This window comes from Nannobrachium achirus (genome assembly GCF_963921795.1).
Source record: "Nannobrachium achirus genome assembly, chromosome: 22".
Classification (NCBI taxonomy): Eukaryota; Metazoa; Chordata; class Actinopteri; order Myctophiformes; family Myctophidae; genus Nannobrachium; species Nannobrachium achirus.
In genome coordinates this window covers 52,174,704-52,199,118 of record NC_137829.1, presented here as the reverse complement: position 1 = coordinate 52,199,118, position 24,415 = coordinate 52,174,704, and the positions used below count along the sequence as shown (strand labels likewise).

General features: G+C 42.8%; 1 protein-coding gene across 1 annotated transcript in view; it reads left to right on the top strand.

Annotated features, from left to right (window-relative positions):
- Positions 1-24,415, top strand: part of LOC308307683 (zinc finger protein 654-like) — a gene marked incomplete at its 5' end in the record, with an annotated part of 38,247 nt that overhangs the window by 1,871 nt on the left and 11,961 nt on the right. The window contains 7 exons of the mRNA XM_080752949.1: positions 1,040-1,185; positions 4,367-4,448; positions 5,461-5,596; positions 11,412-11,614; positions 14,037-14,173; positions 17,744-17,885; positions 22,745-23,035. Of these exons, the coding sequence (XP_080609075.1) occupies positions 1,040-1,185; positions 4,367-4,448; positions 5,461-5,596; positions 11,412-11,614; positions 14,037-14,173; positions 17,744-17,885; positions 22,745-23,035 (1,137 nt within the window). The remainder of the gene's footprint in view (positions 1-1,039; positions 1,186-4,366; positions 4,449-5,460; positions 5,597-11,411; positions 11,615-14,036; positions 14,174-17,743; positions 17,886-22,744; positions 23,036-24,415) is intronic.

The following is a 24,415-nucleotide window of genomic DNA, read 5'->3' as shown; positions in this document are numbered from 1 at the left end:
TGGGAGACCATGGGAGACCATGTAGCCGGGGATCCAGTCCCTCATAATGGGAGAGGACCTGTGATGTTCTGCCGCACTTTTGATTTCTGTTTTATCTATTAGTTTGGTCATTAAGGTCCACAGAATGAGAGGCCTGCTCTGCCGGAAACTTCGCGAAAAAAAGTTATGGCCATTTGTATATTCACTGTCCCATTGACTCCACTAGAAATATTTAAAAAAGAAAATAAATCTGCTTTAAGTAGCATGTGAGGGGTCAAACTAGGGGTTCTTCATCATTCTGAATCCATTGCAAGCATTTGTTTTGCATGAAAAACATTCCTTGGGCAAAATTTTGGCCATCCAAAACTGTGAAAAGTGGAAAAAAAGTGATGACTCATCACTTTTCACAGTGTTTTCACAGTGTTTGGGGGCCAATATTTTGCCCAAGGAATGTTTTTCATGCAAAACAAATGCTTGTAATGGATTCAGAATGATGAAGAGTCAATGGGACAGTGAATATACAAATGGCCGTAACTTTTTTTCGCGATGTTTCCGGCAGAGCAGGCCTCTCATTCTGTGGACCTTAATGACCAAACTAATAGATAAAACAGAAATAAAAAGTGCGGCAGAAAATCACAGGTTCAACCCTATTCCTTGAGCTTTTGGGCATGTGGATCCCCGACTAATGGGAGACCAGGCCTTCAGTTTCACAGCTCCAAGGCTGTGGAACGCCCTCCCCGAACATTTGAGAGCACCACAGTCCACTGACGTTTTTTAAAAACGGACTAAAAACCTACCTATTTCAGAAAGCGTTCTCCTAATTTGTTCAGGGCCTTGTCCTTTTATTGTCCTTGCCCTGTGTTGTTAGTTTTAGTCTTGACCCGTTTTAGAATATAAGATTTTGATTGTCTGCCTATTGCTGTTTTTATGCCTTGATTTTAACCCTGTACTGTAGCACTTTGAGATTATTTTTGAATGTAAAGTGCGTTATAAATAAAATGCATTATTATTATTATTATTAATCAAACGATGTGTTGTTGCCCTGCTCTCTCCCATGCAGTTGGTTGAGGAGCACACAGGCAGATGGCAGGTGCCTCTCCCCCAGCTGAAGGTGCTGCAGACAGCCCTCCGCTGCTTCACCAGAGCCACCGCTGCCTTCCCTGACGACTGCCAGCACGTGCGATATGCCCTCAGCAGTCTGGCTCTGTAAGCAGCATCTCACACTGACTAGGGCTGTCACAATTACTACATACAGTAATCGTCGAATCATGATTTTTTTACATTATATCGCAATTATTTTGTCATAATCGTCATAATCGTGAATGTTGTAAAATGTCCGAAATAGCAGATCTACAAGCTCACAACGCGTTGCATGAGCTTGTACATCGCTGGATTTACCAACTGGCTAGGCCTGGCACAATGTGAGCTTGTACATCGCTATTTTAAAATAGCAAACATTTAAATAGGGTTAGGGTTACAGGGACATAATACAGTCATTTGCAATGGAAGTGGACTTCCCAAGCAATATGGAGACGTTTTAATTATAGAAATCGCTTAATAATTGTCTAAGCTATGATCAAATCAAACTGTAGTGTCTTAATTTGCGTCCTAGATAGCTGCACATTGCCGTGCCGCACCGCGCATCGCGGCGCCGGCGACCCAAATGAACGGTTCCCTACTCCGCGAACCGGATCCCATCGTTCACTTCAAAGAGACGTTCAAAAGATTAGATTTGTACGCGAACGTCGCATCTCTACATCTCAGCCATATCATGCATGTCTTGTACATTAGTTCTGTAAAGGACTAATTAGGACTGTAAGGCAGCGTCTCACACTGACTGAAGCAAGGGGTGATGTGTTCTGCTGTCAAATAGGTTTTCAGTAAGACCGTGTTGCTGTCTTTCGGGCGTTCGGGTGGCTCAGTGGTAAAGTCCCTGCCCACCATCACAGAGGTTGTGGGTTCCAATCCACCGTGGTGCATCTGGCTTTTTCGAGCGTCTACAAAAACACAATTGTTCCGTGTTCGCGGGAGGGAAGCCTCCCCGATCAGCTGGCCGCTGATATTGGTCATTGCACGTACTGTACTCGCTCCTTGTGGGCAGCAAATCAGCTGAAAATAAGCCTTATTCACGGCCCGCCCACTCAGCAAATTTCTCAGCATCCCCCGGGTGCTGCTGACATCAATTTAGAAGGGGAAACTATAACCGAAATAGCTGGACTTAAAGCCAACAAATCATTATTTCGAACGGTAAAGTAAATGATAATGCTTTGTGCCTTTTACTATCTTGTGTTCTTGATCATGCTAGCCGTATTTTATACTTTACTATTCGGAAATTGCATTAGATTTGCGATTTCTGTGTTAACTCTATAGGCTATAGTAGGATTTTCCCCTTCAAAACGTGACCTCAGCACCCGGGGGATGCTGAGTGGGCGGGCCGTGAATAAGGCTTATACTGAATTTCCCTTGCGGGAGGAAATGGGTATGGTATGTATTGTACTCCTACGGCCGGGGGCAGCACCTGTTGGCAGGGAGCGCTCTACATCCTCCTGTCACTACAGGCCATTTGGCACAACAGCCAATAGTCACATACGGGTACACACCTCCATTCCGAAACCCCACCATTCCGAAGATTGACTTCCATTATTCAGAATGGTGGGGTTTCCCATTGTTCTATAAGACCCCACCATTCCGAAAATCAGAAACACCACCATTCCGAATATGCAGTTTCATTTTCACCCACCTCCACCCACCCCCACCCACTCTCTCAACCTCCACCCAATTTCACACAACTCCACCCATCTCCACCCACTTCCACCCACCTCTACCCACTTTCACCTACCCCACCCACCCACCTCCATCCACCCCACCAACCTCCACCCCCACCTGTACCCACATCCACCAAGTTTCACCCAGCCCCACCCACCTCCACTAACTTTCACCTACCTCCATCCAAATCCCTCCACCCACCCCACCCATCTCCACCCGCTTTCACCCACCTCCACACACCTCCACCCATCCCCACCCACCTCCACACATTTTCACCCACATCCAACCAGTTTCAGCCACCCCCACCTACCTCCGCTCAATTTCACCCACCTCCATCCACTCCATCAACCTCCACCTACTTTCACCCAGCTCTATTCCCTTTCCCCCAACCTCCACCCACTTTCACCCAGGCCCACCCACTTTTACCCAACTCCACCCACTTTCCTGCCCCTTGGAGTCAGGTGAAAGTGGGTGGAGGTGGAAGAAAGTGGGTGGAGTTGGGTGAAAGTGGGTAGAGGTGGGTGGGGGGGGGGGGGGGTGAAAGTGGGTGGAGGTGTGTGAAATTGGGTAGAGGTTAAAGTTGGTGGAGGTGGGTGGGTGGGTGGAGGTGAGTGAAAGTGGGTGGAGGTGGGAGGAAGTGAGTGGAGGAGGGGGAAAGTGGTTGGAGGTGGGTGGGGGGGGGGGGGGGGTGAATGTGGGTGAGGTAAAGTGGGTGGAGGTGGGTGAAAGTGGGTGAAATTGAAGATAATTTTAATTTCGGAATGGTGGTGTTTCGGAATGGTGGTGTTTCGGAATGGTGGGGTTTCGGAATGGTGGTGTTTCGGAATGGTGGGGTTTCGGAATGGAGGCCTGTCCCCGTCACGTACTATGCCTCTGCTATGATCATGACACCGGTGCCACAGCTAGTAATCTGCCATTGAACAACAGCACAGTGATGCTTAGTAGGCTGAACACACAGTAAGTTGCCAGACTTAATGGCCAATAGATAAGAAGTACTTAAAAAAAAAAAAAAAAAGTAAGTCACAGGGTTCCCACGGTCATGAAATTCCTGGAAATATTTTGAAATTAGAAAAATATTTTTCCAGTACTGGAAAAGTTTTGGAATTTATCAAGGGTTCTCGAAGGTCCTGGAAGAAATAGCTATGCATTGTCTTTGGTTTGATTTTGGTATTACCTCTGAAATGACAAATTAAACATGGGCCAAATTGTCAAATATTAGAGGCAGAAATTGTGAAAATAGCCGATCTACATGCTCACCACGCCTCGCATGTAGATCTGCTATTTTCGCATTAGAACCGTGTTAGACCAAATTCCTTAACTCTTAGTGCTTGTCAGGGTGCCAGGTTCCCCAGTTAAAACATGATTATTTCGGGGGTCACGGCCTGAAAAGGTTGAGAACCACGGGCATACACTACCTGACTTTAGGCATTGCACATAGGAGTAAGAGACCTGTTATTGAGCTCCTGGAAATAAGGTTAAATATTCTGGAAAAGTTTTGGAAATAAATTGGTAAAAATGTGTGGGAACCCTGAAGTCAGTCAGATGTGTTGTTACTGAGTGAATTACACATAATAACTTGTTATTTGTTTCTGTTAATTTAATGTTTGTTGTGTTTTTGTAGGAGCTACTTTGAGCTGATGCTTTTCTTCAGCAAAGAGGAGTTTGTGGAAGATCCCATGAAGAATATCCTAGACTCCTTCCAGGTGAGGACAAACATAACGTTGTCTCCGTGTGGTCTCATCAAAGAGACGAGAGGGAGAGAGGTTGTGGGGGAAAGTAAAGGGCCTCCACAGACGGCAAGAGTTTGTGCGCAATGTTGTGGCATTTGAGGAATTTATGACCGTGACGAGGAATAGCCCAAGATTGCTCACGACGCACAGTTTTTATCGCGTAGTGTGAAAGGGCCTGCCGATATGTTAATATGCTTTTTTACGACCCTTTTTACAACCCACCCGACAGTAGAAAATATCAGCCTTGTTTGAAAATGAGCGCACAGCGGGGTAGAGATCCAGCTGTGATCCTGTAGTGGAAACCCCTCCTTCCTTCCCTCTCTCGTCTCTCTCTCTCTCCCCCTCCGTCCTCCCACTCACTCCCGTCACTAGTTATTAATAATATTATTTTCATAAACATCTATTAGAACCTACCATTTAAAGTTTGTATCATGATCTGACTTTAAATGTCACTGGTTTAATTCCCCGACAGCTGCTGCTGGCTGGGGACATAAAGTCATAAAGTCCGTCTCCCCACATGCTGCAGCTGCTGCATAGCCATGTCGTCGTATGGTGTTGTTTCTGGGTTGAAATATCAGCGCTACAAGCTCACAACACGTCACAACGTGCGGCGTTGTGATCGTGTATGTCTGCTATTTTCGACACGCAACAACATCGCAATGCGGTGATGCGGCGAAGCTCTCACAGCTGCTGCTCTTCAGCGCTGCGTAGGCTGCGCTTTGAGGGAGGCGTGATTTATTTTTTATTTGTCTCTTGAATCAGATATAACCACAGGGGTGTCGGGGAAGACGTCTTGTTGTGTGAACGGGTCTCTCGCACAGCAGGAGGACACACAACCAAATATCTTCTCAGACTGAGGATCGTGTAGTGTAAATGCTCACACGATCCGATTAAATAATTATGAAATCTGGTCGTGCACAAAGTAAACTCTTGCCGTCTCTGGAGGCCGTCAGTGAAACGAGTGTTTTTGCGTGGCCTTCTGCAGGAATGCCACTTGCAGCTCATGAGGCACAGGAACGTCTACTTGGTGCAGGTGAGGCAGAGCATCAAGGCCGGTGGGCCCTGGGAGAGTCCAGTCCTCCAGAGCATCATGAGAGACACCTCCCTGACACGGACAGAGGGTAACGCTCATCAACTCACACACCAGGGGTCCCCAATTAGTTTTCCCCCGAGGGCCAAATCATGTCTCGGGTACCAAGCCGAGGGCCACAGCATTGCAGGGGTGGCGACGGTGGCGTTCCCGCTACTCCAGCGACAGTTCAGATATCGTCGTTGTCGGGGTGAAAGTCTTGTAGGTCTAAAACCGTTCGTTTTGCATTTATCATTTTAAAAATGACTTAAACTAGTGAAAACAGCCGATCTACAAGCACACAACGCCTCGCACCGCGAGGCGTTGTGTGCTTGTAGATCTGCTGTTTTCACTACTTTTGTGCAACAGCCTTGTTTGATGAAGCGGAGCTTTACTTTGCGAAAGAACGTACACATTTTGAGATACAGGTTTTCCACCCGACAACGACGATATACTAGTTTGGTTGCTGCTCTTATACCACCAATATTAAGGCCCATTCCCACTGGGCCAGATAACAGATAAAAAAAAAATCATCCTCCAGATATTTTTCCATTCAAAGTGGACGGTAGATAAAAAAATCAAACCTCTGTTCGAAGTGGAGCTGTGTGTGTGTGTGTGTGTGTGTGTGTGTGTGTGTGTGTGTGTGTGTGTGTGTGTGTGTGTGTGTGTGTGTGTGTGTGTGTATTGCAGTTGATGCTCAGGGCAGGCTAGACTCAACAGCACCTCTCTGGTCACCCAGGGTTACTACATACAGGCTACATACAGACCCACCCACCCACATACCCACATACCCACCCACATACCTACACACACGGCCACGTATAGGGGAGCTTGTGTTCCACACAGCTCCAAAAATATCTACCACAGATATTTGCCACAGATACTTTTATCTATGGCAAATTCTTTTTTTTTATCTGTATCTACCATCCACTTTGAATGGAAAAATCACACTTGTGTGAACTGAGCGGTGGAGGCTGCGTGTGTGTGTGTGTGTGTGTGTGTGTGTGTGCGTGCGTGTGCGCGTGTGTGTGAGTGTGCCTAGCTGGCCTGAACAACAGCGCCCCTCCCTTAACATGTGTGGTCAGAAAAGGTATAGCAGCCAGGCTACATACACCACAGGCTACATACAGACAGACAGACAGACAGACAGACAGACACACACACACGGATACACACACGGCCACGCTATGGAGACGGTGTGACCACCGCTCAAAAATATCTGGAGAAAGAGATTTTTTTTATCTGTTAACTGGCCCAGTGGGAATGGGCCTTTACTGGGGTTGGTGGGGGCCAGACGGTAGGCCGCCTATTGGGGAACCCTGCGCATAAACACTACTACAGAGTAATAAAGTTCCTTTAATCCATTTAGAACGAGTACACATTATAGTGTATTATTATTTTATGATTTAACTATTGAAAAACAGCAGATATACAAGCTCGCAGCGCTTGTAGATATGCTATTTTTGAAAAATGGTGAAAATTTGAATTTTGAGCCGATTCTATAAGTGTCTTTTGAATCCTTTGGGTTAGGGTTAGTGTTAGTTTTTTGAAAAACCTATGTTTCTATGTCAGCAATCTGGCCAGCCATCGTCAAAGAAAAGGTCCTTTTCCCTTAAAGGGCCTACACCATGCTTTTAAAACTATATTTTTTGTATAAATATATGCTCAAAATTGAGTCTTAGACAGGTTTTAACCCTCAAAAAACACTCTGACCATTCTTTTTGTTTGTTCTAGCTCTACTATAATGAGGCTCTCCAGCTGCAATACCAAAACGGCCTCTGTTTGCTCAGGGGCGCATCTAGTGGGGTTTTTCCAGAAAAAAAAGAAGTTTTTTGAAAAAGAAAAAGTTTTTTGAAAAAAAAAAGTTTTTTGAAAAAAAAAAAGTTGTGTGCTTGTAGATCTGCTGTTTTCACTACTTTTGTGCAACAGCCTTGTTTGATGAAGCGGAGCTTTACTTTGCGAAAGAACGTACACATTTTGAGATACAGGTTTTCCACCCGACAACGACGATATACTAGTTTGGTTGCTGCTCTTATACCACCAATATTAAGGCCCATTCCCACTGGGCCAGATAACAGATAAAAAAAAAATCATCCTCCAGATATTTTTCCATTCAAAGTGGACGGTAGATAAAAAAATCGAACCTCTGTTCGAAGTGGAGCTGTGTGTGTGTGTGTGTGTGTGTGTGTGTGTGTGTGTGTGTGTGTGTGTGTGTGTGTGTGTGTGTGTGTGTGTGTGTGTGTGTGTGTATTGCAGTTGATGCTCAGGGCAGGCTAGACTCAACAGCACCTCTCTGGTCACCCAGGGTTACTACATACAGGCTACATACAGACCCACATACCCACATACCCACCCACATACCTACACACACGGCCACGTATAGGGGAGCTTGTGTTCCACACAGCTCCAAAAATATCTACCACAGATATTTGCCACAGATACTTTTATCTATGGCAAATTCTTTTTTTTTATCTGTATCTACCATCCACTTTGAATGGAAAAATCACACTTGTGTGAACTGAGTGGTGGAGGCTGCGTGTGTGTGTGTGTGTGTGTGTGTGTGTGTGTGTGTGTGCGTGTGCGCGTGTGTGTGAGTGTGCCTAGCTGGCCTGAACAACAGCGCCCCTCCCTTAACATGTGTGGTCAGAAAAGGTATAGCAGCCAGGCTACATACACCACAGGCTACATACAGACAGACAGACAGACAGACAGACAGACAGACAGACACACACACACGGATACACACACGGCCACGCTATGGAGACGGTGTGACCACCGCTCAAAAATATCTGGAGAAAGAGATTTTTTTTATCTGTTAACTGGCCCAGTGGGAATGGGCCTTTACTGGGGTTGGTGGGGGCCAGACGGTAGGCCGCCTATTGGGGAACCCTGCGCATAAACACTACTACAGAGTAATAAAGTTCCTTTAATCCATTTAGAACGAGTACACATTATAGTGTATTATTATTTTATGATTTAACTATTGAAAAACAGCAGATATACAAGCTCGCAGCGCTTGTAGATATGCTATTTTTGAAAAATGGTGAAAATTTGAATTTTGAGCCGATTCTATAAGTGTCTTTTGAATCCTTTGGGTTAGGGTTAGTGTTAGTTTTTTGAAAAACCTATGTTTCTATGTCAGCAATCTGGCCAGCCATCGTCAAAGAAAAGGTCCTTTTCCCTTAAAGGGCCTACACCATGCTTTTAAAACTATATTTTTTGTATAAATATATGCTCAAAATTGAGTCTTAGACAGGTTTTAACCCTCAAAAAACACTCTGACCATTCTTTTTGTTTGTTCTAGCTCTACTATAATGAGGCTCTCCAGCTGCAATACCAAAACGGCCTCTGTTTGCTCAGGGGCGCATCTAGTGGGGTTTTTCCAGAAAAAAAAGAAGTTTTTTGAAAAAGAAAAAGTTTTTTGAAAAAAAAAAGTTTTTTGAAAAAAAAAAAGTTGTGTGCTTGTAGATCTGCTGTTTTCACTACTTTTGTGCAACAGCCTTGTTTGATGAAGCGGAGCTTTACTTTGCGAAAGAACGTACACATTTTGAGATACAGGTTTTCCACCCGACAACGACGATATACTAGTTTGGTTGCTGCTCTTATACCACCAATATTAAGGCCCATTCCCACTGGGCCAGATAACAGATAAAAAAAAAATCATCCTCCAGATATTTTTCCATTCAAAGTGGACGGTAGATAAAAAAATCGAACCTCTGTTCGAAGTGGAGCTGTGTGTGTGTGTGTGTGTGTGTGTGTGTGTGTGTGTGTGTGTGTGTGTGTGTGTGTGTGTGTGTGTGTGTGTGTGTGTGTGTGTGTGTGTGTGTGTGTGTGTGTGTGTGTGTGTGTATTGCAGTTGATGCTCAGGGCAGGCTAGACTCAACAGCACCTCTCTGGTCACCCAGGGTTACTACATACAGGCTACATACAGACCCACATACCCACATACCCACCCACATACCTACACACACGGCCACGTATAGGGGAGCTTGTGTTCCACACAGCTCCAAAAATATCTACCACAGATATTTGCCACAGATACTTTTATCTATGGCAAATTCTTTTTTTTTATCTGTATCTACCATCCACTTTGAATGGAAAAATCACACTTGTGTGAACTGAGTGGTGGAGGCTGCGTGTGTGTGTGTGTGTGTGTGTGTGTGTGTGTGTGTGTGCGTGTGCGCGTGTGTGTGAGTGTGCCTAGCTGGCCTGAACAACAGCGCCCCTCCCTTAACATGTGTGGTCAGAAAAGGTATAGCAGCCAGGCTACATACACCACAGGCTACATACAGACAGACAGACAGACAGACAGACAGACAGACAGACACACACACACGGATACACACACGGCCACGCTATGGAGACGGTGTGACCACCGCTCAAAAATATCTGGAGAAAGAGATTTTTTTTATCTGTTAACTGGCCCAGTGGGAATGGGCCTTTACTGGGGTTGGTGGGGGCCAGACGGTAGGCCGCCTATTGGGGAACCCTGCGCATAAACACTACTACAGAGTAATAAAGTTCCTTTAATCCATTTAGAACGAGTACACATTATAGTGTATTATTATTTTATGATTTAACTATTGAAAAACAGCAGATATACAAGCTCGCAGCGCTTGTAGATATGCTATTTTTGAAAAATGGTGAAAATTTGAATTTTGAGCCGATTCTATAAGTGTCTTTTGAATCCTTTGGGTTAGGGTTAGTGTTAGTTTTTTGAAAAACCTATGTTTCTATGTCAGCAATCTGGCCAGCCATCGTCAAAGAAAAGGTCCTTTTCCCTTAAAGGGCCTACACCATGCTTTTAAAACTATATTTTTTGTATAAATATATGCTCAAAATTGAGTCTTAGACAGGTTTTAACCCTCAAAAAACACTCTGACCATTCTTTTTGTTTGTTCTAGCTCTACTATAATGAGGCTCTCCAGCTGCAATACCAAAACGGCCTCTGTTTGCTCAGGGGCGCATCTAGTGGGGTTTTTCCAGAAAAAAAAGAAGTTTTTTGAAAAAGAAAAAGTTTTTTGAAGAAAAAAAAGTTTTTTGAAAAAAAAAAAGTTTTTGAAAAAAAAAGTTTTTTGAAAAAAAAGTTTTTTGAAAAAAAGTTTTTTTGAAAAAAAAAGTTTTTGAAAACATTTTTTTTTAAGTTTTGAAAAAAAAAATTTTTTTTTTTTTTTTTTTTTTAATTTTTTGACTCTGCATTGCATTTTTTTGAAAAAAAAAAGTTTTGAATAAAAAAAAAATTGAAAAAAAATTTTTTTTTGAAACATTTTTTTTTTTTACTCTGAAAAAAAAACGGGAAACGAGAGTGACGTCACTCTCGTCAACTCTCAGAACAGCACTGTTCTGAGAACCCGTGGAAAGCTTTTCATCTCTGTCTGCCCAAAACCAGAGAAAGACACAACGGTCAGAAATAGGACTTTATGAGGATAGAAGGTGCCAGTGGGACCCCCAAAAAAGGTTTTAAAATAGAAAAAGTGAAAATTCATGGTGTAGGTCCTTTAACTGGAGCTCAGTTAGTCTGTTCTTGAGAGACTACTATGTCAGTGGTTCTCAAACCTTTTCATGTGAAGGACCCCCAGAATTATATGTATTTGGCCACGGACCCCCATCTCAAAATATCTAGTTCCAGGGACCACCCAGAAGCAAAATTTGAGTTACAAACGTTCGCTTTGAAAATACATATATTCAAAGATTTGCACACATTTTCACGACTTTTTCAAAAAATAGCAGATCTACAAGCTCGCAGCGCGCGCTGTGAGCTTGTAGATCTGCTATTTTTCACTGGTTAAAGCATTCAATAATTCTAGGCCTTAAATGGGTTAAGACTCATCATGGTTCCTGTTGTTCCTCTCTCTCTGTCTGTACAGTGGATGAGTTCTTACGCTCCGAGGCGCCGGTGTTCCTTGAGCTGCGCGTGCGCTACCTGCAGGCGTGTGAGCGCGTGCAGGAGGCCATGGCGCTGACCAAGGCGTGTCTGGAGCACAGCGAGACGGGCAAACACCACTACTTCCACCAGGCTTACCTCACCTGCCTCTACAGGGCCTCGCTGCATGAGCACGCTCACAAGGAGGTGAGTAGTGCACCATTCCTCTCTATGTATGACTTATACTAGCCCTGAATACATGACTATCATATACATGATAGTCATGTTTCCCCGTTAACATGAGGAGCAGTGGGGAATCGAGCCCTCAACGGTTTGAGCTTGGAACGTCAGATTTCAAAAATAAAGGGCTTACCCAAGCCAACTTTGACAACGATTTGACGCCGCGCAACGTTCATTACACGCCGATTGCGGATTGTTGAATAAAAAGCATTTTTATCCTTGTATTTCCTGGATTTTCCCACTCTAGTGGACAGTCGTGTCATCGCATCATCTCCGTTCACTACAATGAGCAACCGGAGATGACGCGACTGTCAACTAGAGCCGGAAGTACAATGTTAAGCAAAAATAATTTCGGATAAAAATGCTTTTTATTCAACAATCCGCGAGCGGCGTGTAATGAACGTTGCGCGGCGTCAAATCGTTGTCAAAGTTGGCTTGGGTAAGCACTTTATTTTTGAAATCTGACGTTCCAAGCTCAAACCGTTGAGGGCTCGATTCCCCACTGCTCCTCATGTTAACGGGGAAACATGACTATGATAGTCATGTATTCAGGGCTAGATTTATACATGGTTGAACGAGTAGAGAGAGATATCTGCAATGGAGCAGAAAGCCAGCAACACTCCTAATTAGGGATGAGTATCGTTCACCTTTAAATCGATACGATACCTTTTTCGATACCTGGGAATCGATACCATTTTCGATACTTTTTATTTATTATTATTATTATAATTATTATTTGCCTTTTTCTATGGGCTATTTTACACACCACAATAGGTTATTAAGTCAGTTATTCAGCCATTTTCATGTTAAGTAGGCCTAGTAGTTGAGTAATTGGCTATGTATAATTATAGTGTTTGTCTACAATAGAATACACACATACTTTTTACAGCTAGGCTATTGATAGGGTCTACTCTACGATGATGATGATCACACAGTGTGGCGGAGCGGAGAGTATAGACGTTTGATAATCATCATAATAATAAACATTATAGGCTATGGTCAGCTATTTTCACAGTAACGAGAGTAGCCTACTAAAGCAGTCATTAAACTTTCAGTAGCCCAACTGTTACAGATGCGACCGGCCAGGGGTGTGTTCAAGAGTATCGAAACAAGGTATCGTTCGTTTTTACGTGAACCGATACTCGATAGTATCGAAGTCATGCGATCGATACCATTAAAAGTATCGTTGACGATACCCAACCCTACTCCTAATTAGATGAAATCTTTTTGGTGCACGGCTCAACATAACATGAGAGACGGAAGAAGTTGCCAGCACTCAAGGAATTTCCTTTTCACATGTTTTATTTACCTCTATGGACAGGAGCAAACGTATGCGTTTCCACCTTAGTCTTCCTCAGCGTTTGTGACAAGACAACAGGAAATGAGGTGTGTTACAATCAGGGTTCCCACGGTCATGGAATTCCTGGAAATATTTTGAAATTCGAAACAAAAAATTCCAGTACTGGAAAAGTTTTGGAATTGATCAAGGGTCCTGGAAGGTCCTGGAAAAAATAGCTATGCATTGTTTTTGGTTATTTATTTTGTTAATACCTCTGAAATGACAAATTAAACATTGGCCAAATTGTCAAATATTAGAGACAGAAATTGTGAAAATAGCAGATGCTATGCTCACAACGCCTCGCGTTGCGAGGCGTGAGCATGTAGATCTGCTATTTTCACAATAGAACAGTGTTATACAAAATTCCTCAACTCTTAGTGCTCGTCAGGGTGGGGGGTCCCCAGTTAAAACATGATTATTTCGGGGGTCACGGCCTGAAAATGTTGAGAACCACTGGCATACACTACCTGTCTTTGGGCATTGCACATAGGAGTAAGCAACCTGTTATTGAGCTGAATTATTGTTATATAGTCCTGGAAATCGGGTTAAATATTCTGGAAAAGTTTTGGAAATGAATTGGTAAAAATGTGTGGGAACCCTGTACAATCAATGTAATTCAAAGTAGCTACCAAGACTGCAATCTGAAAGGTTAGTAAACCAAACAATACTGTGGCTTAGCATAGAACAATATACAGTAGTAACATAAAGATGTACTAAATGTACGAGAATGAGGCCATTTGGAAACACTGTTGTTCTGTTATTGTTACAACTCAAGATAACGTCAGGAACACTGTAAAACTTTATATTCGCTCTAAATTCTGACAAGATACTCTTCTTCTGTGACATGACATTTTATATCTCCCAAAGCCCCATGGTCAACAAGCGCCCCCGGTTGAATGAAGTGTACTCCAGGGAGGCCAGGCACAGGATAATGTTGGCCAATGTGAATGCTGGTCAGCGGGGACCAGGCAACTGTTTCCAGAAACGGTTCTAATCAATCGGATTGCAGTGTGAATCCACCCTAAATATCACGCATGTCTGTCTTCTCAGATGGCGGAGCTGGATGGCCGAGACGCCGTGGAGATCATCTGCAACACGGAGAGTGTGGAGAAAAGCGAGGTGCTGCTGTCTCTGTGCAAGGCTTTCCTCTCCCAGCAGCTTCACAACGGAGACATGTACTACATCTGGTTAGTCTTATTTTATATGTACTACATCTGGTTAGTCTTATTTTATATGTACTACATCTGGTTAGTCTTATTTTATATGTACTACATCTGGTTAGTCTTATTTTATATGTACTACATCTGGTTAGTCTTATTGTATATGTACTACATCTGGTTAGTCTTATTTTATATGTACTACATCTGGTTAGTCTTATTTTATATGTACTACATCTGGTTAGTCTTATTTTATATGTACTACATCTGGTTAGTCTTATTGTATATCTACTACATCTGGTTAGTCTTATTTTATATGTACTACATCTGGTTAGTCTTATTTTATATGTACTACATCTGGTTAGTCTTATTTTATATGTACTACATCTGGTTAGTCTTATTGTATATGTACTACATCTGGTTAGTCTTATTTTATATGTACTACATCTGGTTAGTCTTATTTTATATTTACTACATCTGGTTAGTCATATTTTATATGTACTACATCTGGTTAGTCTTATTTTATATGTACTACATCTGGTTAGTCTTATTTTATATTTACTACATCTGGTTAGTCTTATTTTATATTTACTACATCTGGTTAGTCTTATTTTATATGTACTACATCTGGTTAGTCTTATTTTATATGTACTACATCTGGTTAGTCATATTTTATATGTACTACATCTGGTTAGTCTTATTTTATATGTACTACATCTGGTTAGTCTTATTTTATATGTACTACATCTGGTTAGTCTTATTTTATATGTACTACATCTGGTTAGTCTTATTGTATATGTACTACATCTGGTTAGTCTTATTTTCAAACTGTTTTTGTCTCAGGTCACCCCATGAATATTTCTTTAATCCGAGGCACCCCTACATTGTAATTTTCACTCCCAGGCACGTTATATTTATAGCATATCGTCGTTGTCGGGTGGAAACCTTGTATGTTCAAAACCGTTCGTTTTGTATTTATCATCTATAAAATGTACTAAACTAGAGACAACGGCCGATCTACAAGCACACAACGCCTCGCATCGTGAGGCGTTGTGTGCTTGTGGATCGGCTGTTTTCACTAGTTTTGTGCGACAGTCTTGTATGACGAAGCAGGGCTTTACTTTAACAAAAGACGTACACATTTGAAACTTGGAGATACAAGGTTTCTGACAGTGACGATATTTTAGTGATTATGTTGTGAGGAAAACGTTAAGATAACAGCCATTTTGGTTAGAACTGACTGAAAATAACTTTGTACTTCAAGTTTAAAATGATACTGAATATTTTTTCAACTGTCCAAATAAATTCCAAATATTATCTAATGACCCCTGGACTGCCGTCGCGGCACCCCAGGGTGCCCCGTCACCCCAGGGTGCCCCGTCACCCACTTTGAAAAGCCCTGCCTCAGACATCATCAGGATGATATTTGCCCTTCAGGGCTGCAACTATTGATTTGTTCTTGGAGATTATTCAGATGGTCAGACTAGACAGCTAGTTAACAGTTCCTGGGATCCTCCAATAAAAACACAAGGCTTGACTTTTCTTGCAAATTTACTGAAGTCTCCTTTGGAGTTTGTAAAACTGAAACGGTACAGAAAATAGAAACATACGTACAATGAATTAGTGATTAGGTACAAATACACACTGTAGTGTAAGGAATAGTATACAGAACATGGTATTTGCATTTGAACACAATGCTGGCTAGCATGAAATGCAGAACACAAGTTCTTACACACTTACCAGCTTGCACAGAAAAGATTCAAACATCAGGTTTTACATGAAATTCAGTTGTTACACCAATTAACTACAACTTAAATGTACTTGCAGACAAATAATGTCCAAGGCAAAAACGTTTTAAGAATATTCTCAGCAGACCACGTGTACATGCAGCTCACTTGTTTACTGGAGAAATACTGGCTCTACTGACTTAGGTTTCACTACCTTTTTAGCCTAACCACTAGATGGCAGTACAAACCATATGAACTGATACAATGAACTACCTTGACTTGACATATTAACTTAAATGACAGGAATATTTATACCTTTTTAAACTTTGATTTCTAACCAGTCTGGCTAATCAGCACAGTGTCAAATCCTGGAATAAATTCCTTACCAAAAGATTTCTCCACCAATGTGTTTGTAAAGGTGTCTAGTAACACATCTCACAAAGACTGACATTCAGTTTCCCTAGGAGAATCCTTGACAGCTGCTGAAAGTTGGGGTCCCATTAAATTAACTATACAGGATAAAACACACCAAAATAAATATGCTTTAAGTAGCATGTGAGGGGTCAAACAAGGGGTTTTTCATGATTCTGAATCCATTGCAAGCATTGCTTTAACCAGTGAAAAATAGCAGATATACAAGCTCACAGCGCGGCACCGAGTGCCGCGCTGCGAGCTTGTAGATCTGCTATTTTTGAAAAAGTCGTGAAAATGTGTGCAAATCTTTGAATATATGCATTTTCAAAGCGAACGTTTGTAACTCAAATTTTGCTTCTGGGTGGTCCCTGGAACTAGATATTTTGAAATGGGGGTCCGTGGCCAAATAAATATCTTTTTGGGGTCCTTCACATGAAAAGGTTTGAGAACCACTGACATAGTAGTCTCTCAAGAACAAACTAACTGAGCTCCAGTTGAGTGAAAAGGACCTTTTCTTTGACGATGGCTTAGCCAGATTGCTGACATAGAAACATAGGTTTTTGGAGCTGTGTGAAGCACAGGCTCCCTATACGTGGCCGTGTGGGTCTGTGTGTGTGTGTGTCTGTATGTAGCCTGAACTTCCTAAACTTCGGCACGCTACTAGTCCCACAGTTTTGCCACCACACACTCGCGCCATATGTCAAATCGACCGGCTTACTCGGGAATCGTGGGCTAGTAACTTGCTAAGAGAAAGGTTCAATAGTTTAATTGATATTAATTTATTAGTGAATTAATTTTCCCCATTGACTTATAATGGGAATCGCAAAAACTCACATTCAATTATTTGTCTCTCGCAAACCATAGGGGCTAGAGTTTCAAGACTTGGAGAGGAGGTTCATAATGACTTCAAGGATTAAATAAAAAAGAATTGTGTCATTTGGCCGCATGGTGGCGCCATAACACCCCACTTTACGTTTTGGCCTGTAACTCTTGAACCGTAGGTCGGAAAATTAAAAATATTTTTCATGGGTCATGACGCATCTCCCCATATAGGCCACGCCCATTTGCGCCATGATAGATTTTCCGCCATCTTGAATTTTCTCCAAAACACACTTTTTGCTCCTTTTCCTACATATTTTCTTCAAATGTCACAAAAATCGGTACACATGATCCACACACCCACACACACACACACACACACACACACACACACACACACAGCTCCACTTCACACGGGTGTGATTTTTCCAAAAATCTTAGAAGGATTCAAAAGACACTTATAGAATCGGGTCAAAATTCTAATTGTCACGATTTTTCAAAAATAGCAGATCTACAAGCTCGCAGCGCGGCACTCGGTGCCGCGCTGTGAGCTTGTAGATCTGCTATTTTTCAATAGTTAAAGCATAAAATAATGATACACAAAATGTGTACCCGTTCCCCTGACTCCTCCTCCTTCCAGGGACCTGGTGTTCATCTGGAGTAGACTACATCTCAGGGCTCATCCCTCAAGGCAGGGCTTCCTGGAGGAGTGCCTCCAGATGGCCTCCTCAGCTTCCAACGTCAGAGCCGTCTTCCCCTTCATCAAGGTGCTCACTGCAGAGGTGGGTCCAAGATCATCATCATCACGGTGCAGCCCCCCCACCCCCCAAGGCCTGTGTGTCCTACTTTATAGCAGTGGCCGCGACCCCCCCAAATAATCATATTTGAACTGGGGGACCCCCCCCACACACACACACACACCCTGACGAGCACTAAGAGTTGAGTCACAATGCCTCGCGTTGCGAGGCATTGTGAGCAATTTCTGTAATTGGCCAATGTTAACATTTTTAGAGGTATTAAAAAGTCCTTAAAGGTGATACACCATGAAATTTCACTTTTCCTATTTTAAAACCTTTTTTTGGGGTCCCACTAGCACCTTCTATCCTCACAAAGTCCCATTTCGGACCGTTGTGTCTTTCTCTGGTTTTGGGAAGGCGGAGGTTAAAAGCATCCCACGGGTTCTCAAAACAGGCTGTCCAGATTTGCTGCCGTCGCTGATGTCATCGACGGCTGTTTTAAAAAAAAAAAAGAAAAAATGCGAACATTTTTTTCTATTCAGGAGTGGTAATTTAGCCTCAAACCTTTTGAAAAACGTTTTTGGGACATAAACTTTTTAAATGCATGGTGTATCACCTTTAAATTGTCACTTTAGAAACGTGTAGATACTCTCTATACACTTAAACATTATGTTGGTTTTAGGGATGGCCAACGGAGAAATTGGTTACCGGTAAGCAGGTTATCACCACACTCATGTGCAAAAAATAAATGAGAATAACCTGTTCTTATTTGCCTTTTATTCTTAATAAGAGTAGGCATATAAGAATAAGAATAGACCGTTTGAATACGAGCACGAGCGAGCGAGTTTTAAAATGCGCCAGAGAGGAGCGAGGTTTCTCCTCCGCTCCTTGGTGCAAGGACCGTCCCAATTCCGCTCCTGTTGGGCCCGCGAACCACATTTTGCCAACATTTGACACAACGTGAGCACAGCAGAGAAGATGCACAAACAATTCTTCAGCGCGTGTTGCTGATCAGGATTTCACTTATATGTCTCTGTCATCCACACAAGTCCGTTTATAAATACTTTGTGTCGGTTGAGTTATATAACCAGCCACGATTTTTTGACTGAATGAACCAACCACACTCACCTCGAGACTCGAGTTGCTCCCATCTCTCCAATCTGGATTATCTGGTGATTAATCAATAACCAACAGGATTTAATATTGTCCGTCTTTTGCTGTCTGTTTAAAGTGCGAGGCACTGTTTAAATATGATTGACATAAAACCTGAGACGCCATTCTTACCCCGACGATGCCCCAGAGAGAATGAACGTCTTTTAATGAATGTCTTTTAGGCTAAACCCCAATTTGAACAACACGTTTGCTTATTTAGCCCATGACAATATTGTGCTACTGTAAACCTTTCTGTAAAGCGACTTTGGGTACTTAGAAGAGCTGTATATAAAGATGAGCTATTGTGGAGATGATATACCATCTTTTTTTAAATGCGGGTTGCGGGGCGGGCAGATAAGTTGATTTATATATGTGTCCTTATATATGTGTCCCAATCTCACTGAGAGCCAGTCATCTCGGAAAGTACAGCTTTAGACAGGGACTGAAAATACCTTTTTTTTTTTTCACTAAAATGTGATAAAGCCACTAAAGCATTTCATAAATTTCAGGCTACATTTCACTTAAACGCCAGAGCTTAACTCTGCATGTAAATAAGACTTTTTTTAATTAATGTGAGAGATCGTCAGGTCATTTGCAGGTTAGAAATTTATTTAGAACTTGAATATCTCAAAAGTAGTATTTCAGCATGGCATCATTCTATAAGCCATATCTTCAAAACTGTTGGGTCAATCTCCACAACCAATATATCATTTTGTAGCTATGATCCCCAGCTTTCAAATGAAATGAAAAAATGAAAATGAATAAAAATCCAATGACTGGCTCCCAGCCAAATTGGGACACATATTGTTCTGCGGCGCGGGCGGGCGGGTTACGTTCCGTGCGGGCTGTGGGCGGTGCGGGTTATGAAAAAAACCTGACCCGCGCATCACTAGTAAGCACTAACGGTTAATGGTGACCGATAAAAAAGAAAAGAAAAGCAACCCATGTGTCACACCAAAAGCCCTGTACACCAATATCTATGCAACATCGAGTCATCAACCATGCAACTATACACACTGCAGTCACACATTTCTGTGTATATCCTGGACACCATTGTCTGTGTAACATCCATGCATGCATGCAACTGCGAGTCTGCGACGCTTGATTTGGAATCGTACACTCTGTTCATCAGGAAACGCATGCTCCGATTGGATTTTCCGAAACAGACCCCGTCACATTGAATCCCGTTCAGGAAGAGCTTAAAACAACTTTCTAGGGGCGCCCGCTGGCCTAGTGGTCAAGGTGCATACCACATACTAGGTTATGATGCCTGCTGGCGTCGCCGGTTTGATTCCCGGACGACCTTTGCCACATGTCATTCCCCATCTCTCTCCCCATTTCCTGTCAGTCTACTATCCTATCAAATAAAAGCATAAAAAGCCACAAAAAAAAACAACTTTCTAATATTTACATGTTGATGACGAGTGGAACATTAAATCAGCCGTCTTACAGAGTAGGCTGTGCGAAAATAACACCAAGCTCACAGACAGAGACGCAATGATCGCTTCATCAGACATCAGCACACACAAAACACGGGCGAGAGAGAAGGAAATGAATGAAATGGACATCACGTTTCTTAAGCCGGTGTTTCAACCATCCCAAAAGTCATACGATTGGAAGTTATTGCTCTACACAACAAACTCGGGAGCGGGGGAAAGAGTCGATCTACTTGAAGCGACGTGCGAGCCATCGCTGCTGCTGCTGTTAACGACAGCCATGTCACATTACAGACTGATTATTTCAATCCTTTCAAGTTTCTTTGCAAAAACACATTTCTTATAGAAAACGTTTCTATTCTTGTTTCTCCAAGTTGTATTGTTTTTAGTGTGTAAATATGGCACTTTATTATGGGGAAAAACTGGTGTATTTTCCATTGTTTAAATCTCTAAAATAGCGCCTTTTTGAACACATATCCTTAAAGGAGTAGTTCACCACTTTTCAACCTGTCTTCATATAATAGGTCCTCACTAATGTTCATGATAAAATATCACAATTTTTTTCTACTCAGTCCAAGTCTCCTAGGAGAGCTGTGGGAAGTTCAGAAATCCATCGTCTTGTGACATCATCATCCCCCCCCCCCCCCCCCCAAAAAAAAAGAAGCTATTTTTGAGTGAGGACCAATTATATGAACATAGGTTGAAAAGTGGTGGAGTGCCCCTTTAACGGTTATTTAACCGATAAGGCCTTACGTAAGAAAAACTCTCCATTTGGCCATCCCTAGTTGGTTTATTTACTGTTGAGTGAGAAAACAATGTTGCACATTGTTAATCATCTGGGGACCCCCCAAAATAATGTGAGGACCCCCCTGGGGGCCCCGACCCACAGGTTGAGAACCACTGCTAAATGCTATGAAGCGTGATTAGTGCTTTGTTGCACGCAGGTGTCGAGCACCAAAATAGCTGATCTACAACGCGACGCGTTGTGATTTTGTTGAGTGTCTATTTTCACTGAACGACCCCAACCAAGTATAACCCGTTCAGAACGGGTACACTAATGTGTATCATTATTTTATGCTTTAAAGTTGTACCATGTAACTTTTTTTATAAAACAAATCTTAAAATGGTCCTAGCTGTTAAATCGCTAAAGTTTTAGAACCCCCACTCCGTTATTTTCAGCTTCTAAAGCCTTCTCTTTATATGTTTTCTATGATCCCTGCCCGGGACCGGTTTTCGCGGAAAAATTGCGTCATCACACTACCGGCCAATCACAGCGAGGGTTATACACTGCCGGCCAATCACAGCGCAGAACATACACTGCCGGGCTCTCTGGTGGGTTTAGGAAACACGCCTTCAGGAAGTACACTGCAGTGTTTACACTGGAGGAGTCTAGCATGTAACTCTCCAACCGCTGCTCGTAGAAGGACACGGGAGACCTCATTGAAAGCGTCTCGGCGAGGCGAGGCGGACGCGGTGGTCTGACGGCCCGGTCCGCGAGCGAAAAACGGACGAAAAAAGCAAACGCGACCGCGGTTTGCTATACTGCTACAGACCACCAGTTGAGCAACTTACACAGTATAGCTTTAACTATTGAAAAATAGCAGATATACAAGCTCACAGCGCCTGATGGAGGGGAAAGGAACTGGTTGGAATAACGTGTTCCTTCCACACGCTACGTCCAAACCAGGGAAATCGCCACTGTCAGGTGAAAAGAAGCAACTTGGACTCCTCATGCATAGAATGAAGCATGAGGAGGTCAGTACGTTGTCTCCCCAGGCGCGGCAGAGGGAGAGCAGAGCCCAGGATTACATAGGCAATTAGCACTGGGTGAAAAAATGGGTTACAAAATTGTGGGATAAAAATTATAAAAAAAAAAAAAAATCAATGAAATATGATGTGTGTTTTTTGTGCACTTAACTGGAGCTCAGTTAGTCTGTGCTTGAGAGACTACGTACTATGTCAGCGGTTCTCAAACTTTTTCATGTAAAGGACCCCGAAATGATATTTATTTGGCCACGGACCCCCATCTCAAAATATTTAGTTCCAGGGACCACCCAGAAGCAAAATTTGAGTTACAAACGTTCGCTTTGAAAATACCTGTATTCAAAGATTTGCACACATTTTCACGACTTTTTCTAAAAATAGCAGATCTACAAGCTCGCAGCGCGGCACTTGGTGCCGCGCTGTGAGCTTGTATATCTGCTATTTTTCCACCGGTTAAAGCATTCAATAATTATAGGCCTAATTAAATACAGGCTAAGGTACTTATCTACTTATAATCAGTGAAATATGATGTGTGTTTTTTTGCACGGACAGCTGGGTAACGAAGGCGTGCGTTTCTCCGTGGAGCTGTGCGGCCGGGCCCTGCAGCAGCTGTGCGACCCGCGGCGGGCCGACCCCGTCACCTTCTCCCTGGTGTGCAAGACCATCGCCTTCCTGCTGCCCGGGGACCTGGAGGTGTGCCGCGCCTGCGCCCTGCGCGTCTTCTGCCTGGAGCGCAGCCTGGAGGCCTACCGGTCCGTGTGCCGGCTCTACACGCACCCTGACGAGGAGCTGCACCCCTGCAGCAGCCCCGTCCCCACCAACGTGCGCTTCCACATGCTGCAGGTTGGATTGATTGATTGATTGATTGATTGAAGAATTTATTTAGTGGAAGAAATATGTAACAAAAATAGGCTAATGTGTTCACTTCCGGCAGAAAGCGTGAACATTTGCACCTAGGGGTATTTTTGTGCGCCGAATTCAAAAATTGATGGTCCCAAGCACTTTTCCCATGGGATCTGGTGGCTCTAATTCACTTACCATACTAGGGAAAAAAGACCCTCCAAAAAATCTTCTTTAAATAGCATCTGAGGGGTCTTATCTATAGGGGGTTTTCATGATTCTGAATCCATTGTAAGCATTTGTTTTGCACGAAAAACATTCCTTGGGCAAGAAATGGACCCTACACAACTGTGAAAAGTGATGACTCATCACTAAACCATAGTTTTGTGGGGTCCATTTCTTGCCCAAGGAATGTTTTTGTGCAAAACAAATGCTTGGAATGGATTCAGAATCATGAAAACCCCCTAGATAGACCCCTCACATGCTACTTAAAGAAGATTTTTGGGGGGTCTTTTTTTCCTAACCCTAACCCTATGGTAAGTGAATTAGAGAAAAGTGAATTTGAGAAAAGTGCTTGGGACCGGCAATTTTTTAATTCAGCGCACAAAAATACCCCTAGGTGCAAATTCTCACGCTTTCTGCCGGAAGTGAACACCTTTTTCACATATTTCTCCCACTATTAGAAGTTTGCAATAGAAAAAAGTACAGTATCATGACAGTACAAATCACTGGTACAAGGTCAACTAAAAGGAGATCCTAGAAAGCCAAGGCTTATTTCCACAGGAACCACACTTTAAGCATCTCATATAACATTGAAAGACAGACGGATAGAACATAGTACTTTATCTAGGATAATATCAGTTTCAAAAGCATAACATCAAATACAAAGGCAGAAAAAAAAGAAAAAGGGGGGGGGGGGCTTAGTCTATTTACAAGTCACGGGTAGCAGCTGTCTGAAGGTGACTTTTCATACCAATTTTGAAGGAGGCTAGGGATTTGCTCTCCTTTAAGGCTTGTGGAAGGGCGTTCCACATGTTGATGGTATAGCAGGAGAACGAGTTAGCGCCTTGTTTAGTGTTAAATCTACGTTGATGATGATTAGTGGAGCTGCCTCTGGTGTTGTGATCGTGAACATCCTTGACCTTTAAGAAGTAGTTTGCCAGGTACATGGGTATCTTGGAGGTGTAGGTGTTGGAGAGGGAGGGCTCCCACGGTCATGAAATTCCTGGAAATATTTTGAAATTAGAAAAAATATTTTTTCCAGTACTGGAAAAGTTTTGGAATTTATCAAGGGTCCTGGAAGGTCCTGGAAAAAAGAAATAGCTATGCATTGTCTTTGGTTATTGATTTTGTTAATACCTCTGAAATGACAAATTAAACATG